The 20,047-nt window shown below is 44.4% G+C and overlaps 1 protein-coding gene and 1 long non-coding RNA gene across 3 annotated transcripts; one reads left to right on the top strand and one right to left on the bottom strand.

Moving 5' to 3' along the window:
• The first annotated feature begins 1,110 nt into the window (after positions 1–1,110).
• Positions 1,111–11,837, top strand: cldn19 (claudin 19). 2 transcript variants are annotated; one of them, XM_084705586.1, is made up of 5 exons: positions 1,111–2,008; positions 6,746–6,910; positions 7,421–7,505; positions 7,584–7,730; positions 10,738–11,837. In XM_084705586.1, the coding sequence occupies exons 1-5, from the start codon at positions 1,786–1,788 to the stop codon at positions 10,784–10,786; spliced, it is 669 nt and encodes a 222-aa protein (XP_084561712.1). In that variant the 5' UTR covers positions 1,111–1,785; the 3' UTR covers positions 10,787–11,837. The 2 variants fall into 2 exon arrangements, with proteins under 2 accessions (XP_084561712.1, XP_084561713.1); XM_084705587.1 differs by lacking the exon at positions 10,738–11,837 and adding an exon at positions 10,172–10,398 and having other exon boundaries at positions 1,656–2,008.
• Positions 11,838–12,196: 359 nt separating this feature from the next.
• Positions 12,197–13,295, bottom strand: LOC146272924 (uncharacterized). Its single transcript, XR_014766752.1, has 3 exons — positions 13,215–13,295; positions 12,931–13,123; positions 12,197–12,279 (listed from the first exon to the last, which is right to left on the bottom strand). It is a non-coding gene; the product is annotated as an uncharacterized LOC146272924 (long non-coding RNA).
• Between the last annotated feature and the right edge of the window lie 6,752 nt (positions 13,296–20,047).

The raw sequence follows: 20,047 nt of genomic DNA, 5'->3' as shown, positions 1-20,047 counted from the left end.
GGTTACTTCCACATTACCCCATTACAACCAATCCAATAAGGACGGAGCGAGGGCGAGTGAACTTTTTAAAGATGTATTTTGGTGTGAATGCACTACCTGTGTATGTGAGGAGGAGATGTGAGATGTCTCTTAGTGATGTGAAAAAACGGTTGCTCCCCTGACAGCATGTTTCACAGCAATCTAATTGGTTGTGCTGAATTATTGGGTTAGACTGAAGTAAATTGAGGCAAACTGAATCAGGTTCAAAGAGGAAGAGGGGATCCTGTGGGAAGCGTTTAGCCAGAAGGACTACAAAGATAACAACGTGCGATTAGACAGTTGTGCCGCTCTTGCAAACTAACTGTATATAGAAAGCAGTACCCCTCCTCCCTCGCTTACCCTCTCTTTCTCTTTCTTTCTCTTCTACTTGACTTGTTCAGGTTACCATGGTGATGTAGACCCTTGGTTGGTCAGCCCATCATTTCCAGAGTGGTTGTCTGGGTTTGACACGTCCTTTTGTCTCTGTCTTTGTTCAAATGCAGATTTACAGTTGTTTGTTGCGCTTTACAGCCATGTCCAGTCATGAGGTAGCCTTTACTTAGTCAACAGGAGCATATGCTATTCGAGAGAGCCACCAACAAAAACTATTGTCTGACAAGTAATACTTTAAATTGTTTATTTGCAATGATAAAGACTTTCTGGTGTTGACAATAATTCAAAAGTCCAGTTATATTTTAATGTAGGACTGTCACTTTGTTTGTGTTGGGATATGATGCTCAAGGTTCTTTCATGACCTGTTTTGCCTTCTCTCTCTCTCTCTCTCTCTCTCTCTCTCTCTCTCTCTCTCTCTCTCTCTCTCTCTCTCTCTCTCTCTCTCTCTCTCTCTCTGTCTTTTTTTAGTTCTCTCTCTCTTTGTTTTTTCTCCATCCCTCTATTTCTTCTACCCCACCCCTCTCCTCTCCTCTGTCCCAGTTCCCCCCTCTCCCATCCCAGTGGGTGTTTCTAGATCCCTAAACTACCCAATCACAGTGCAGTGACCTATCCACTCTATGCCCTGCCTGTCGGGGGCTTTTTGTGTTTGTGAAGTTTTTCTCTTTTTTCCTCTTATCCCTCGTTCAGCGGCAGGAGCTCAGAGCAGACGGAGAAAGTGTGGAGGAGGAAGAGAGAGAGTGAGTGAAAGGCAGGAGAAGCCATGCAGAGTGATAGGCAATCTAGCAAGATAGCCTGACGATTAAACCAGAGACAACCAGGACCCAGCATCGTACACACAGCAAGCAGGCCAAGCCCAGCTCCAGACACACACACCATCAACTGTGTGAGACAGAAGAACACAAGGATACTCTCAGTTGAGAGAGAACACAGAAAAACTAAAGAGAGACAGAGAGAGAGAGAGAGAGAGAGAGAGAGAGAGAGAGAGAGAGAGAGAGAGATAGAGAGAAAGAGAGAGAGGGAGAGAGAGACAGAGAGAGATAGACAGAGAGAGAGAGAGAAGGGAAACACAGAGGAGAAATAAGGAGAACACCAAAATATTTAATCACATAACTTCTTGGGACTTACGTTTTTTCCTTGGAACCAACAGAGAACTCCTGTGCTTTTCCAGTGCCCATCTGTGTGGGGAAGCAGTGCGCTTCAATATAGCAACAGGTGTTACTGAAGAGGACTGCATGGTCAAGAGAGGACTGAAACAAGAGGATTCTATTCTGATTCAATTAGACGGCTAGATACTGTAACAAGAAGACCAGTTCAAAGAGGGAGAAAGTTGGAGAAAAACCCCAGAGGACGAGAAGGAAGACAGAGCACTACAGGATGGCAAACTCAGGTTTTCAGCTCCTGGGCTACTTCCTGGCACTGGGTGGTTGGATTGGCATCATCTCCACCACGGCTATGCCTCAGTGGAAGCAGTCGTCGTATGCGGGCGATGCCATCATCACAGCTGTGGGTCTGTATGAGGGGCTGTGGATGAGCTGTGCCTCCCAGAGTACAGGACAGGTGCAGTGCAAGGTGTTTGACTCCATGCTGTCTCTGGATGGTGAGTAGCACAGCACGGGGCTCTGGAGTCCTGTTACATTGAACTCTGTCTGTCTTTTGTCGGTTGGTCTTCCATCCTCTCTACCTTGGTCTGTCACCCACCCATGTTGGCATTCCTGTTGACATTCTCAAATGTAGGCTATGCTCTGGTGTTTTAATGAGGGGAGTCAGGTGGCTGAGCGGTTAGGGAATCGGGGTAGTAATTAGAAGTTCGCCGGTTTGATTCCAATGTCAAATGATGTTGTGTCCTTGGGCAAAGTACTTCACCCTACTTGCCTCGGGGGGGAATATCCCTGTACTTACTGTAAGTCGCTCTGGATAAGAGTGTCTGCTAAATGACTAAATGTAGTAATCAGAAGGCTGCCGGTTTAATTCCCGGCTGTGCCAAGTGATGTTGTGTCCTTGTATTGACTGTAAGTCGCTCTGGATAAGAGCGTCTACTAAATGGCTATATGCAATGAGCTCATTGCTTTCTGAGTTGCTTCTTTGTGGAAGGGTTCTACAAGAGATGGTCAGACAGCCTTTAGATCAAACAGGATATGCCTCAGTGATTACTGGGATGTTTGGTGTGTTTGGCACTTTATTCATTCCCAAACACACACAGTTCTTACAAGGTACAATAGGGGTCTTTCAACAACATCACTTGGTATTGTTAATCATATCCATTACACTGAATCTTCAGTGTGGAAATTGAATGCAAAAACAATTCCATAATTCCCTCCTCTGTCTGCGTCACATTAAAATCAGGGGCATAAATCAGAAAACCATTCAAACTGCTGCTGTGGGCGTGTTTAATTGAAGGATTTCTTTAAACTCACAAACATCATTACTAAGGGAGGGGGGAGAGGGAGCGCGAAAGAGAGAGAGAGAAAGAAAGAAAAAGAGAGGAATGTATGGTTCAGACATAAATGAGTCTTGAATATAATGCTGCTGTCATCTCAAATCTGTTTAGTGAGAACTACTGACTCATAATTAATGACACACAGATTATATGCATCCAGAGGGCTATTGTCTGCTGAAACAAGCTCATGTTGGTTTCTAAGGAAAGTCCAACTGGTAGGGGGATTTGGTCAGGAGTCATTAAGACAAACTGTTTTTCTTTGTGGTTTTCTAATAAACACTGATGACCATATTAATCCCAGTGACGCATGAAACCCCAAAACAACAAACTCTGCACTCTGCAAATGTTTGCCGACTGTGCAATCCATGATATCAAAACATTTTCTGTGGCTTTTTCTTTGAGGAGTGTGCTGGATCTGGTGTCTCCTCTGGCTCATCCACTAATAAGAACAGCTGTATTGTCCCTGACGATGAATAGGGCTTGTTTCGAAATGAAAAGCCCAGTGTTGAGCAAAACACCAGAGATATTCTCAGAATGCACTCTCTCTTCCCCACACACGCGTATTGTTCCTCTGTAGATTACTGACATATCCTGGGTGTGTAGACAGAATCAAGCAACCACCAAACAGAGCAGAACCAAACCCTAAGTACAGATGATTCTGAAAGGGTACCCTCGGAAGTCACAGACAAGGAAATCAACCCAAAACAGTGACCACAAAGCAATCAATTATGGTGACTTAAACATGATTTGGCTTTCTGAAGGAATTTATTCTCTTTCCGTCTATTAGAACACGGCTAAGTCGAACCACGTTTTACGAGCGTTTGACATTGTTTTACAAGTGGGTCGGGATCTTTCTCAGGTGGTGGACATGTGTTTGGAGAGGAGGGTTGGCGGGTGGTTCTCCTGTCAGGTGGGGTATCGGTGAACACTCAGTGTACTGCGGCATACTGTGTTTCTCTAACTGGCAGGTTCTAAATGTGTCTCTGGGCTGGGTCAGCCCCTGCAGGTGGGCTTTCATGACCTCTCCTTTCTCCCTGGCTTCACAGCATCACAAGCATGTGATGAGGCCTGATTGTTCACCAGACTGTGCTGTACTGGACGGACGCAGCCAGCCAATGTGCTGGAAAACACTGACTGGGTTTGAGGCTGCTTCGGTGGATACGTCCAAACTCATGTCTCCTTGTAGTGAGTGTTGGGTCATGGAGCTGTCGTTCCTGTCTGGTGGGGAAGGTGAAGCAGATCTGAGAGAAGACGTCGACAGAGGCTGGCCCGTGGTGCTGAAGGGACAGTTCTACTCCATGTTTGGGTTCAAACGTAGCATCAGAGGGGATGGTGGCGGTACTGACAAGCTCGCAGTTCTCTGACCTCAGTACTGATCAATGAGAGGCTTGTAGAATGAACCTGCTGACATGCTGAGGACCAGGATGTCATGGCATTCTGTGACGTCACTGTACAGAGTCATTCTGTCTTGATGCAAACTTCCAGTCAGACATGCGGCTCATTCATTGTTCCCATGTATTAATGGGACATCAGTGTGTCATGTCCATGTATTGAGGCCTTGTCTTGGTGCATTCACTTTCAAAACGACCAAAAGGACTTCATCCACCGTGCTGTATATCAGTTCACAGTAAAAGTTTTGCTTACTCACTTTCCATCATGGAATGTTTGGTGGTATAGCGTCTCCAGTGTCGCACCCCCCACCCCTTACATCCTCCCCCTCGTCACCTCCTCTGCTCCCCCAGTGGCCTGCTCTTCTGTTTCCAAGGGTGAGGTCACCAGTGGGGATAGTAGCAGAGACGTACTGGCCTGTGGATGTACAGGCCTCCTCCTACTGACACCTATTGTTACTTTCTGTGGGCCTCGGCTCCGACTCAGAGGCCGGCTTTGAAGGGGCACACTGTGAGGAGGGAGGTTTCAGCCCTTTGGGAGTTACTAGTGTCACACCAGTTTATCCCTTTTTGGACAGAAAACAAGAAATAACTTTTTGTGAGTTTTACAACAATGGAACATGTCCATACACACACACACACACACACACAGAGCTTGTAACTGGCACTGCCAACCTTGGCAAAGATTAGAGAAGAGTGGGAGAGACAACCAGCCCTCCAGCCCACCCATAGATCCCCTTTCTCTATTCTCCCTTTGTTTTTCTTTCTGCCTATATCACATGCGCACGCAGACACACATACACACTTGACTCTGTTCATCAGGATGGTGCGATTTGGGGCAGTGCAAACTCCCCACATGCTTAAGAAGTTGGAAGAATAGACATAATGGATGAAAGAAAATAAGATAAAACCTCTTTCTCTTAAAAACCATTCAAATCCCTTCATCAAAGGGACCCCTTCTACTCATAAATCTAACTTCAAAAAGGCTCTCCTACCCTTTTCCCATCACAACAGATCCTGAGATGGAACTTTATTACCAAACTATGAATGCCCGTGTGTATTAATGTCACAATGATAGATGCCTACTTATATTTGCTAGACAGATCTTTGTTCATTAGGCGTTTTCATCAATGTTTTGGGCAAGATTTTGAACTTTTGGGTTACATTAAGATGTCACTATTAATACATTTCCTTTTATTGGACATTGTTTTGGTTATTGTTTTGGTTTACTCTACAAACTTGGTCACGATGTAGAAGCTCTGTTCCAGTATTAGTGTTTCTGTTGTCCAGGCTGCTGTGTTTTAGGCAGCGCTGTCTGATCGCCGTGGCGACAGCCCCAGGAAAACAATCCAGCTTTGTGACAAAGCCACACTAATCCCACTGTGTGAAACATGTACCAATGGCCCTCCTACGGCTTGTGTGTAAAAGAAAGAGAGTTGTGTGTTTGGTCTCCTCCTACAATATGTATGTGTCTGTATGTGTCTGTATGTGTCTGTATGTGTCTGTATGTGTCTGTCTGTATGTGTCTGTATGTGTCTGTCTGTATGTGTCTGTATGTGTCTGTATGTGTCTGTATGTGTCTGTATGTGTCTGTCTGTATGTGTCTGTATGTGTCTGTCTGTATGTGTCTGTATGTGTCTGTATGTGTCTGTATGTGTCTGTATGTGTCTGTCTGTATGTGTCTGTATGTGTCTGTCTGTATGTGTCTGTATGTGTCTGTATGTGTCTGTATGTGTCTGTATGTGTCTGTATGTGTCTGTCTGTATGTGTCTGTATGTGTCTGTCTGTATGTGTCTGTGTCTGTATGTGTCTGTCTGTGTCCGTATGTGTCTGTATGTGTCTGTATGTGTCTGTATGTGTCTGTCTGTGTCTGTATGTGTCTGTCTGTGTCTGTATGTGTCTGTATGTGTCTGTATGTGTCTGTATGTGTCTGTATGTGTAAATATGTAAAATGTTCCTCCCACTAAGTTATGAGTGAACTAAAGTCTGTGTGGGTTATCCATGGAATTCATTGCGGTGACACCGCTGTGGAATGATCCATCACGGTCAGGAGAAGGTCTGGAGTAACAGGAGAGCCATACTAGAAGCATGTATCACCCGTGTCTTGGGCCAGGTGACCTCCAGGCTGTGGCTGGAACAACCCCAATATGGGACAGTGGTGGATCGTTGATATTCCATGGACATCTTCCATCAGTGTCCAATACTATTGCTGTGGTTAACCACCACAAGATGGGCATTCCATATCCTCTGGTGTACACTGTAACAGCGTCCATATGTCTATGTCGAGTCTACAGTTCATGCAGTGCATCTGGAAAAGGAAATCCTTTTTAACCTCCTTGCCATTAGTTAATTTAGAATGGACCTTTGTCTCAAATTGAACTTCTCCTTATTGCACATCCTTCCTCTCTATTTCCTCTATTTCCACCCTCTGTAATCTCTCGCTTATCTGTGCTCTCGTCCTTGTCCTTGTCCTCCTGCTCTCTCTCTCTCTCTCTCTCCCTTTCTCCAGTGCACATCCAGACGTGCCGAGCGCTGATGGTGGTGTCCGTGCTGCTGGGCTTCATCAGCATCATTGTGAGCGTGGTGGGGATGAAGTGCACCAAGGTGGGAGACAACAACCCCTCCACCAAGACCCGCATCGCCGTGTCTGGGGGAGCGCTGTTCCTGCTCGCAGGTGAGCCCGCTGTCAGGTGGCCTGGCGCTGCTACGCTACTGTGACACAAAGAGGCGCTCCCCCTCACGAGGTCGCCGCCACTAGACATGCTTCTGAACAGCAGAGCACATTGTGTTGTGTCTTGCTCTCCATTATTCTTTCTATCTGTCCAATCTTAAGTCTCTTAGAAAAACAGACTCATATCTGGCATTCCTCTGACCAGAGACTCTCACCAGGGGTTGTCTGGGTAATTAGTGGCCCCTGCTGTAAACAGGAAGTGGGGGGTTTGGACACATTAGCTGCTGACCTCAGACGTAATTATTTCTGAGAAAGAAAGCAGCAACCTCCGAAATCATTAGAAAGTGTTTGTGTGTGTGTGTGTGTGTGTAAGTGTACTTTTGGGCCACACTTTTTGTGTGTGAAGAAAGTTAGCTCTAAAAAATGTAGCACGTGTGAAATGTGTAAGAAAAATAATTGTGTACGTGTAATTGCATTGACAGCCTCTCACTTGGTCTCTCTAAATCTGGGCAGGTCTGTGCACGCTGGTCTCTGTATCCTGGTATGCCACTCAGGTGTCCTATCAGTTCTTCAACCCAAACACACCCCTCAACGCCAGGTAAATACACACCCAGACACCAATCCTCAGGAATAGCAAAGTCACACCATTCTTCTCATCCCATCTTTCCCTGTGCAGGTATGAGTTTGGGTCTGCTCTGTTTGTGGGATGGGCGGCGGCCAGTCTGACGGTACTTGGCGGCTCTTTCCTGTGCTGCTCCTGCTCTAACGAGGATAGACGAGGGCAGCAATACTACCGCCAATCACAGCCTTCCACAGCAAGGGAGTACGTGTAAACCCCGCCCTCTTCCAGCAGCCACCCAAACAGGGAGCAGAGGACACGCTTGGCTCCACCCTTTTACCTTGATATCATGTGTTTAAAGCTTGACTATTACACAAACATACACACAAACACATTGTCCATCGAGCATTTTTAAGAAGTTAGAAACTCTTAAGAAAACATTTCTTCTCATGATTGTGCAGAATTATTCATAACTTATTCACAAGAAGAAAAATATCATTGACAAGATTGGGATCTTGCTCGATTGTTTTTTTATAGCTTTTCTTATGGATGGAAACTTTCATGTGCCTTAAAAATATGAGTTATTCTACTGGATTTTGACACAGCTGCTTGAATCTGACCCTAAGAAAATAGATCCAGCTGCTTGCTTGCTCTGTTTTTACACAATAAGAGATGCGACAAACCAAACAAATCACTACAAACAGTGGCTTGTACAAAATACAGTCTGTGTATTTGCACGGTATATAAAAAGACTAACATTTAAGCAAAAGCTATTAAACCTGGATCCGGGGCATCCTAAGTTATTGTTCATTAAAGAGCCAAAGAGGGTAACCAATAGTTCAGCTTGTCTGATATGAACACCTTATCCACTCATAATGGCTCAGATTAATGTAGTTTGATTACAATACATTTATAATCAATAAGTGATTACATTTGTGAAAACCGACCAAATTTAGCAACACAGCACATGTGAAAGCATTAAACAGAATCAAGCTTTTGTGTTTCCAAACAGCCCGTCCTGTGCTTCCTGGTTGGAGCTTCATGTGTGGAGCTTTCATGTTTCCAACTTTGGAGCTGTGCCTTTAACAGAGACAGAACTGCAGTATCAGGCCTTTCATAGTCTACTGGTGCAGCTCTAAGTGGCCTGGCCTCTCGCCACACCATAGAAACACACAGCATAAATCACCACCTCGCTGACTACAGACAGGGGCTCCACTCATTCTGAGGGAAACACAGAGCTTACTCACCCCTAAAAATATTTACCCCCAAACACATCGCTCAACCAGGCAACACAGAAAAGTAAATAGGTTAATAACAGTACAGTACAGTCATTTTCAATGATCACTGGGATGTACTGTAAATTCACAGAGGGAAGTTGGTTATGATACAGGTGCCTTATGACAAAGCTAAATGAATGGAACTTCAATGCAGGAGTGGGATTGGGAAAGGTTTGTCACTGTCCGGGAGGTGGTGGTGCCGCGAGGACAGGATGCATGGTGAAAGCTAACGACCATCTCATCTTTCAGTTTTACTGAGAGATGTGACCATCATCGCACTTTTCATCATGCTCCATTCACAACATTCATGCTGAAGTGTGCACAGTGGCGACAGTCTTATCTATAGTCAGCGAAGGTGAATATCTTCATTGGTTGAACTTTAAACTTCTTAGTATAGCACTGTAAGGTCAGTTTACATAGAACTGATGGCCAGTTGTATACCTCAACTACATTCAATATCCTCCTGTTACCATGAGCTACAGTGACAGTTAAGGTAAATGTAGCAATTTTACGTGTTTAAGTGTCAAATTAAAAAGGGTTGAAGTATAAAGTTTAAAATAATAAGCTAAAAGGTACAACTGAACAGGCACAGGACTATTGTTACAAAACCTCCGCACTCCAGTGCCTGTAGAAAGGATGTGATGCTTCCAACAACCCTTCATTCAGACAGAAAGAGTTCATCATTCTTCTGGGCAGACAACCCATTCACGTATTCTCAGAATACTTTCCTGTTCCCCATTTTTTGGTCATTTGGACCCTATTCTTAGTAATGTCATTGTGAGTGGAGCATTCCTTTATACCTTGTGAGGGGGTGGGTGGATTTGAAGGACTTTAATGAATGGGGGGAGTCAAGCCGACTGTCAACAGCAGATGTTCTTTGAGGACCGTTATTCAACTGAACTCGTGACCCAACCCCTAGAAAGCTTACCCATAGATAAAAAGTGAAAAAGCAGTTTTCTGTAACTCCTCTGAACATAAATACACATACCACACACAACATTTATTCCAGACACAATTTCCTGCCATGAAAGTAAACACAACTAATTGTTTAACAATTGATGTGCGTCCATTCACCAGATTACCATTGCTTTGCTCCCCATCACTACCTTGATTTGCAGCAAATATCTTCACGGGGTTACTTTCCATGGAGCTTAATGAATGCCATGCAAACTATTCACACAAACAACACTGCAATGACATGAAGCAAAAAACGTATCTCCACTCCGCACATTAACAACCTAGCATGTAGCTTGAGCTTCTAATTTGCTCGCACTGCACATTCCTACTGTAGCACTTAGCATCAGGCGCTCATTCACTCAGTAACACCTCAGAGTTGTTGGGAGAGTCAGTGAGGACTTGATGTGTCTGTCCCCTCCTCTTTGTTAATTCTGTTCTTCTCTGCCTGTCTTCTTGTCTCCTTTAATTCAGGGCAGAGTTGTTGAGTGAGACTAGTTTTCCTGACTGACCAACCCCCCGCCTTTTTTCGAGGACTGTTCGAGTTCCGATCACTGTCTTCCCTTTCCTTGTTTCTTCCTAGGTCCAACCTCTGGACCCCTGTCTCTCTGCTAAAGCACATGTCGCTGCCCCCCCATCCCAAACCTAAATATGTCTGCTACACCTTATTAGTCTCTCACATTAAAGTTTGGGAAAGCAAAGCTTGCCGTCTGCCGTTTTTCTTACCCACTGAGCCTGTTTGTAAATATGGACTATTAAAGGTTAAGTATAGTTAGGTGGCCCTACACTCTCCCTTTAAGAAAGGAGGTGGGCTCACCTATGACCTGTGAACCCTCTACTAGAAACTCCATCTTGTTCTTCTATCTTTAATTTACTCAGTGTTAAGTGTCAGCTTAAAATTCTCATCTTGTGTTAATTCCTGCTTCACTGATATCCTATGATTTCTGGTTTTGTGAATCTGCATTTTTGTTTGGTTTTTGTTATCTGTAAATACAACTGTACATTTACTGAAATATGTTTTTTTCCCTTTTAAATTGCAGACCAAATGTTAAAAGTACCCCACCAGAGAAAAGGGAGCAGTACTTGTAGTATGGGAGAGTCCTCTGCCTTACCATGGTTTAGATCTGGCAACAGACAAGATGCTCTCACCCAGAAAAGAGAACCAAACACCCCACTAGACACACACTCCCAGTCCCAAACCAAGAAAAGATACATATTTACACATGTTTTGAATTCGTATTACACCTTTTGTAAAGAAAGACCAAACATCTTTCATTCTTTTCTTTATTTTTTGTAGCTGCCTCGAGTTGTACAGAAGTCAATTTCTTGGTGAAGTGTTATGCAACATGCTTGATGCTTGAAACAGTAATATTTGTATCACTCTATAGACAGTGTTGTTGATCAATTGTTGGAGATACAAACGGACATCTTGTATCTTGTCTGTTTTCTCTGGGGGACAGTCATTCAGGGTATGCTCTATAACATGTTAAAGTGCCCAGGGCATATGTCACCTACAGTCCTTTTACTACATATATAATGATCTACTACAGTGCCTTATAACACACGTGTGTGTGCACATGTATGTTTTTGACAATTGTACATTCCATAGTGTCACAAAGCCTGAGTGTATTATAAAAGTTCCCCCTTTTGACAAATGTATCTGTACTCCTCTATCTCTTGCCCTAAATGTTTTGTTTATACCAGCTATTGCCAGATATCTGTACACTTTTGCAGTACTGTATGCCTCTTTGACCAACCAAGTGAGATCCCTCAATCTCCCACACTGATGTCAGATGCCACTCTTTCTAAAAGTTGTGTATGTAGCCTGGATTGAGGATTTATCATCTACATGCATTCTGTTTAGGTCAGTGCTTGTGTGATTTGAATGAGCAAAGTGTTGTATTGCTGATTCTGAGGGTTGTACTGTACTGTGTGTGCTTTAAGTGTCTTCAGTACAGTTCCTGTACAAAGGCACAGTCAGATTGCTTAGTGTGACTGGTTCAAATGTCTATTTGGTTGCTTACATGTATTTACCATGCATTTTCTCTATCTAATATTCATCACCATTATGTTACGTTATCATCCTTTAAAGTATACTCCTGTTTGTTTCTTTTAGAATAAAGTAAACTGAGAAAAACAATATATTGATGAATCTCAGTGAGATTGCGGTGGTCCAAATAAGCTGGTTGGAGGTCCCACACATGAACACCAGCACGTGGATACAAACCCAGAGAGAGAAAAGGGAGGGTAGTCATCAGGGGGGGTCGGGTTAGGCTCTCAATGTTATGTTGCACCTCTATTCCCAATCCTGCCCAGCCGCCACCCCTTCACCCTCTGAAATACCTGTCCTGCTCCCTGTTGTTCCATAATTGCAGACAGTTGAATTCCAGTTCTGCTTCAGCAGACCTGGCGCCCTCTCAAAGTCTTCCTAGAAGCTCACATCAGGTCTGGTTTGGATGTGGTACCACTCACAACATCAACTTTGTGAACTGTTTGACCCTCTTTTATTCCAGCCCATCAGAAGGGGATCAGTAATGACAAGTTGAACACGTACATGGGAAGACTAGAGTAGAAGTCTTAGCCTGGCATGTGAGAGAGGGAGAGAAAAAGGACAGCTGTAAGCACAGGAGTGTGGGTCAGTGGGAGAAGTGAACGGATGTGAAATCTCACACAACCCTGAGATGAGCAGGGGGACTAGTTGACCATGACTCATGTCAAAGGTTTAATTTTTAATGACCAGACTTGCATGAAGTTCTATGAAGTTCCATGAAGCCACATATGAAGATACATCAAATTACATCAGGTGACTAAGAACAATTATTGTGGATTAAAACAGCAGACATCCCCTTTTCTCATACTCAACATTAGATCCCCTAAATCATAAAGCCATCAATGTAGGGATGACGGGTTGCATTTGTGTAACACACACGTCTCAAATCAACCCTTTGAGCACTAAACGTTGGACTGATACTTATATAGTGTACTGTACTGTAGGTTTTTACATTGACTATAGTGACATAAACAAAGACTGTAAGTAAAACTATACCTTGCTATTTTTTGCTATATTAATAAAACACATCACGTTTCTGATAGCGTGAGACTCTAATTAAATGAGGATTGTGTGTGACAGTCTAGACAGAAAAGACTAGAAGCTTTATTGATTTACTTTGATACTTCAATAAGTTAGCTCAAAGAATGACACTGATTCAGTATTTATATGTAGGTCATTTCACCATGGGACCCGGGTTGGGTGTTGGTTGGAGTATGGCTGTCCATGGAACCAGATTCATCCCAACCACATCTCTCCTCTGAGACGCAGGTCTGATGGTCAGTGGTCGCTGAGGTCAAAATGCAGGCCACGCCTCCCACTGCCAGCCAATAGGAAAGGCCCAATTCGTAGGTAATCCCAGGTATACCAAAAGCCACCTATTGGAGAGTGGTGCAGAGGAATGGAGAGTTCCTGAGAGACATGGTGAGGGCTGCTGGATGATAATTTGTCCTCAGAAACCATACCCACCTCCTGCCTGTATCTGGTGAAGGTATCCACGGCAAACCACAACCGTCCTGCTGTTCCACACACGCCTGAAGGGAACAACACGTCTGCTCAAAACAACCCAAGGTATTTGGAGGTTATTGAACACACGCCCAAACAGTAACATGTGGGCAGCGGTGCAAAGATATGTGTAAAGCTTAATATGATTTTAATGTTACTCAGCTGTCAGCATTTAGGAATTACTACCACCACCAAACTAGTAAACAACTTGAGTGGAGTTGGAGTTCTTATTATTGAGTATGAGGTGGGGGTTGAGCTGTAATACTCACCTCCAACCAGTAAGAGGGCACCAGAGGCCCTCATCAATCTGTTCTTGTGGATAGAGTCACTTATTAACCTGGTGCACCTCAGGCTAGATGCCAGGATGAGGTTAGAGATAGCTGACACCCCACATATTAACACCAATGCAACCCTCATAGATAAGATATTAGCTGTGAACACAGTAAAAAAAAAGACAATATGTAAGTACTAGGTAAACTCTAATCAATCACCAAGTTAAATAGGTTAATCCTGTCTAATGTGTATGGTTGCAGTAGCAGTAACTGAACAGTAACTGTTCTAGAACATAGAAAATGAGTTATAGAAAATAATCTACAGATGATTGACAGTTGCTCGGCATGGCTTGACCTGGCTGGTGTTCCAGGTAGGACAGAGTGACATCACAGGTCCACATCCCAGCCACGTTGTCACAGATGCACTTTCCCCATAGTCCTCTACAGCGATAACTCAGGTCCACCGAGGAGAGAGGATCCTTAGCACCCCGCTGACACACACACACACACACACACACACACACTGTATGAGGATGTGTGGAGACTGCAGACTGGTGGCTACTGCTGTTCACTACACAAAATAAACTGCTACTGTTAAAGGAATGTGTGTGTGTGTGTGTGTGTGTGTGATTAGTGGAGGTGTCCTACCCTCCAACAGTCAGAGAGAGCTGCAGACAGCAACATGGTCAGAGACATGATCCCAGAAGCAGAGCCAGCACCTCAGTTCCAGCCCTGCTCATGTCCCTGGTCGAGCCACAGGTCTTCTCTAGACGATACACACATGCACACACATGAATACTCAGGAAAGGCTCAAATGAAAAAAGACAGATGAAATAGAAGTATTCAGATTTAGAAAATTGCTATTAAACTTTATGATATTTTACAGTAAAGTCATTATAAACTGAGAGAAATGTATCCTACCTTTTTATTTGGGGTGGAAGTCTAATCCAAATGTCGGTTTATCCACATGAAGTATACTCCTTGTGTCATTCTCTGAAATTCCTATTAGACCAACAGTGCGTGTGTGTGTGTGCATATTGCAGTGGTTTTTGTATTAGATGTGTTGGTGTTGAAGGTTAAAGTTGAGTGAGTCTCAAGGCATTATCCATGCATGACCTTCTCAGGAACAGGAATTAGTGTGTGCTTCCATCCTACTCTGTTTCTGTTTTGTGGTCTCTCCTCTGTGGTGCCTCCCCTCTCCCTCCCCCCCCCCTCCCCCCTCAGTTAGAATGGTGACTTTGACTTAAACTTTCCATCATCAAATAAAGAAAATACGTAGACAGAATTTTCCCTTTACAACATTTCATTTCAGAATGTTCAAACATGGTGAGATAATCTTTAAGTTGAGATGATCAGATAACACAAAACAGTGCATTAAAACACATCAGAGAAAAAGACAGAGAGAGAGAGAGAGAGAGAGATACTGTCTGAGTAGAGATGTTATGATTGATTACCACTGAATTATTAAAATGTCATCTTTGTCTGTGGACGCTGTGTGTTCCTCCCTCAGCCTGACGGGGGCAGTGTTTGTTTTCAGAAGCCCACAGACAATCACTGGTCTTCTTCACAGTGACTTAGTTCATGTGCATTTTATGTGAAATTCATCCACTATCACAGAGCTGGTAGGCCAGTAAGCGAAATACCAAATGCCAATTCTAAATTTAATTGCATTAGGTATGATATGTCTTACTAATGTTTTCTCTCATTACTAAAGATTTGGACTCCTGCCTAACGGACCCACATGCAAGGCAACTCATTGGCTGAGCTCGGAAATTAGGAAATGACACTGTTAATACACAGTGTGAGCTTTCACTGACAGGGTGCTGCCTATACTGGTTACCTAGAGCAACCAGCCGCGTGTGTGTGTCTGTGTGTGCATGAGTGCATGTGTGTGTCTGTGTGTGTGAGTTTGTTTCGCAGGCATTTTAGCTACAGCTAAATTGGTTTCTTTTTAAGTACACTGACCGTGTGGGGTTATTGCCATACTTACTTCTGTATAAATTGTTTGAATGTTAGGAGCAGAAGAGATATGTGAAAGGATCTCTGTAAGGTTTTGAATTGAACAAAGTCAAGGATTGATTATGTTGGATCTAAGACAGACAACAGCACACCTCCACAGAGCACCCATTCTGGGTCCCTGCTGGCTGTATTCAGGACAGACAGACAGACAGACAGACAGAGCGCTGCGTAGCAGTGTGTGTGTGTGTTTGTGCACTTGAGCATTTTGCACTTGGACAATGCCTATAGAGGAAGTTTGTTTTGTTTTGAGAATGCCCCCAACCCCCTGCCCCCCCCCCACTGCTGAATGCACTTGAGCCCATACACTGAAGCACCAATCACAACAACTATCCCACATATAAGCACCAACCTCTCTCTCTCTCTCTTTCACACACACACACACACACACACATTCACACGCATGAACAACTCCCATAGATACATGCACACACACACACAAACACCCACAGACAGTCGGTAATGTGCTTAGAAACTATCGTCAGCTGTACCAAGTCCAGCAGCTGACAGCTGGAGGCACCTTGTGTGTTTGTGTGTGTGTGTGTCCGTGTTTGTGTGTGTGTCTGTGCCTATGTATCTGTGTCTTTGACATTTTATATTGAAACCAAAGCTGTCATTGGCTTGGTGATCCCACCTGGCCAATGCTCTTTTCAGCTCTGACACACTCATATGCACACACACGTACATACACAAACATTTAGTATATCCACACACCCATTCTTAATCGAATCTGTGTTCTTTCTATCTCAATAATACAGCTGCCTAATTCGCTCTGACAACTTGGCCGTCTCAATTCCACCCAGCTTCTTCCAGAATGCCTCTCTATGTCTCTAATTAGGTCCAATCAGTCCGGGTGATATTTATCGATTCACCTCATCTCTCTTTTTCACTTGCTTTCCAACACACCCCCCCCCCCCCTTTGTGTGCAATGTCTCCTTTGCTCTCTCGCTCTCTCTCTGTCTCTCCTTCTCTCTTTCTCTCTCTCTCTCTCTCTCTCTCTCTCTCTCTCTCTCTCTCTCTCTCTTAACACACTCTCGCTCTCTCTGTTCTGTGTGAAGGAGACTGTGTTCTCTCTTTTGCTAATTTTAGCATCAGTAAAATAATTATGATTGATGTAGGTGTCTCTCTCTTGCCTCAAAGCCTGAAATGGATAAAACAAAAAGAGCCTTGAAGCTAATTAGCGTGCGAGGATGAGTGAGGAGAGACCCTTATCAGCCAGGTATCAGCCCGCATGGCCCACAAGTTTAAACATCATATGAGATATCTTAGTTAATTCCAAAAGGAGTCAGGGACAAACTTTCTAATTTTCCTAGTCAATTGATGTGCTATATTTTTCTCCCTACGGTTATCTTTTTTACAGACACAGCCTTTAGGAATGCATCAGGAATGTGTAATGTACTGATTCATCTGCTGGAACTTTGTGTCGTGTTCAGAATCTAAGTCTCCATATGGGAGTCAGGGCATTAATATCAGACCATTCCATTGAAGATAGAACTGCCTGGAATGACATTGAAGCTTAGTGTTCATGGGGTCCTTCTACTCTTTGATTGTGGACTGGAGAGATAAAGACAAATGTACTCTGAAGGAAAGCAATTCTTTTCTGCTTTGAAGACAGAACCAAGCACAGACTAACGTGAAAATATTATTCTAGTATTTAGACAACTAGAGTGACACATCTTAACCTGATTCTACAGCAGGGGAGAACTTCAGCTCTTCTCTTGGATTGAAAGTGTGGAGATATTCCACATGGTCCTCTGCCCTCTCTATAACCCCTGCTCTTGGTTAAAAACAAACTCTTGCTCTTTGATCAATCTTTCTCATCCTCCTCCCTCCCCACCCACCCACCCTCTCTCTCTCTCTCTCTCTCTCTCTCTCTCTCTCTCTCTCTCTCTCTCTCTCTCTCTCTCTCTCTTACTGTTCTCTGTGGTGTGTGTACTGGCTGAGTGTTTGGGTAGCTGCAGACTGACAGACTGGGCTTTGATCTAGTCAAAACCCTAGGGGCGGCTCACCGCAGGCCCCTCTCTATCCACAAACACCTAATACACACATACACACACAGCACGTAACACATAGACATCCTTACCCAAAGAGGAAGCATATTGTGTGTCTGTGTGTCTGTGTCTGTGTGTGTGTGTGTGTGTGTGTGTGTGTGTGTGAGAGAGAGAGAGAGAGAGAGAGAGAGAGAGAGAGCGAGAGAGATAGAGAGAGAGAGAGAGAGAGAGAGAGAGAGAGAGAGAGAGAGAGAGAGTGAGAAAAAAGTTGTCAAATCTATGGCCATACTTTATGTATTCATTTTCACATTGAGTCCAGAGGTGAAGGCGTGAAGTAACAGTTGATTGAAACTTCAGCCATGTCCAGGTTAATGGGTTTGGAGGGGAAAGGGCAGGCTCTCTGTCATGTCTGTGGCTTGTCAAGACTGGCATCGTCTGCTCCCTGGCCTTCTGTCAGATGGACATGATCGTCTGAGTGGGCACCCTGCTACCATGATTAGTGCTTCCATAGTCGTGTTTGAGTGTGTGGGCGCTTGCGTAAGTGTGTAGTATAGAGAGATTTTAAGTGGTTAAATAGGCTGTTCGGATGCCCATGTCTCGACCCCAGAATTAGAGTGGGCAGAGAAAAGTGTTTGTGTACAAGTCTCTGTGTGTGTGTGTTTGTGTGTGTGTGTGCGTGCGTGCGCCATGTGTGTTTAAATTAGGTGCAGAAGGTTGGCACTTGAGTCCATTAAGGCTATCCTAGCCATGTTAATGATGTGCGCTTGGATGATTCCATCTGCAGTCTCCTCTTGGCTCCCCTTCTAAGCTGAGCTCTTCTGCTACAGACACATCCCCGGCCGGAAAGGTCACTCAGCTCCGAACACAACCAATTACCTCATCTGCAAACATCAGGAGTGACAGACAGCCATCTGTTTTGTCATCAATACATCAACATACGTTTCTTAATAAACACACCATCCGCTGGGTGTCTACATCAAGAACTCAAGTCCAAACAGCAAATCATCTTTTCCAGTGGGCATTTCACAACTTTACCGTCCATCCAGCGAGTGGGCCTACTCTGGCTTTGTAGAACTGTCATGGAAGCTACCTTGTGCACTGTCAGGCTTCCAGACCTCGCAGGCTCATGGGGCCTCAGTGATTCTGAAACCCATTGAACCATCCCCCTCCTCCTCTCCATGAAGAGCAGGAAGGAGCCCTGGATCTGATACAGGGGCTGGTTTCCTGCAGAGAGAGCCAGGCTCCATGAGGTCCGACCGGGTGATTTTCCTGCTCAGTCAGTTCCAGGGAGCCCAGCCAGATGGGAGAGAGCCAGTGTGTTTTCCATAAGGAGATGAGCAGGTGCCTGGGTTTCACGCTGAAATAACAGAGTCCTCTCCCCAACAATTACAAGCAGTTCTGCAGAGAAGCTTTGTTTGCAAACAATCAGAGACTAATGGAAGGGTGTCGCAGCCAAACAGTTGCAGATGTGAGACCATCCATTGTATTATCTTTAGAGGACCCTTTGGACATTCGTCAAATCGCATATTGTTTAACCAATGTCCACAGCGCACAATGTGGTCACAATGGTCCAGTTGCAACGGTAAGATTAGAGGCAGCGTTTTGACATTGCCCTCATTCAGCGGCATACATCCCTCTACTGACCACTGAGCTGTGGTTTGTGTCGTCAGAACTCGTGAGCCTTGTTGTGTTGCTGACAGTGGGTGTGGAAACTTTCGATGCTGGACTCTAGACCACAGCTCCCAGAGAGAAGCGTTTGCTTTGGGATGGATGGTTCCCATGACTCCTGGGAGGCCTCCATCTGCCCCGTTCTGGCCCCAGTATTCCTCAGATGGAGGGGGAGAGAGAGAGAGAGAGAGAGAGAGAGAGAGAGAGAGAGAGAGAGAGAGAGAGAGAGAGAGAGAGAGAGAGAGAGAGAGAGAGAGAGAGAGAGAGAGAGAGAGAGAGAGAGACACACACAGACATGGATGGATGAATGTCAGAACAAAATAGCAACAGCATGGTGCAGGTGTTCAGTGGTGATGCCCTCCAAAGCAGAATCAGAAGCATTGTATTTTACAGAAGTACCATGTGTCTACTGTGTGTTTCAACCACAGACTGGAGGCTTGCAGTGGGATATTCATTCACCTATGTCCAATTCACCACACTCCACACTGCAGCTGTGTGTTTCCGATAATGCATAGTATTTACATGTGCTATGTAACAGCTTTCCCATAGAATCAGGTCACTATTGATTGAGGCAGAGATTTATCCTGTTGGCCTAATCTTAACTGATCTTGGCTCCCACTCTATATTTCAGTGTATAAGAGAGATCGGTGTATCGACACTCTACCTCGGCTGGAAACATCCCTGCTGGTGGCCTTGACTTTATTACAGTTCAGACATCTGACTGACAACTCAATGCTCTTAATACTCATCCCTCAAACACACACACACACACACACACACACACTACATTCACAACGATCAGAGTCAGAAACTCCAGAAGTGGCACATTTTATCCACTTGTGAAGTTCAA

Source organism: Hypomesus nipponensis, chromosome 9 (genome assembly GCF_054491055.1).
Source record: "Hypomesus nipponensis isolate SF chromosome 9, ASM5449105v1, whole genome shotgun sequence".
Taxonomy (NCBI): Eukaryota; Metazoa; Chordata; class Actinopteri; order Osmeriformes; family Osmeridae; genus Hypomesus; species Hypomesus nipponensis.
The sequence above is the reverse complement of the archived record's forward strand: the minus strand, read 5'-3'. Positions and strand labels throughout refer to the sequence as shown.

Coding starts and splice junctions, on each gene's coding strand:
- cldn19 (XM_084705586.1), top strand. CDS start 1,786: ATGGCAAACTCAGGTTTTCAGCTCCTGGGCTACTTCCTGGCACTGGGT. Junction 7,506..7,583: donor AACACACCCCTCAACGCCAG/GTAAATACACAC, acceptor TTCCCTGTGCAG/GTATGAGTTTGGGTCTGCTC. Junction 7,731..10,737: donor CAGCCTTCCACAGCAAGGGA/GTACGTGTAAAC, acceptor TTTAAATTGCAG/ACCAAATGTTAAAAGTACCC.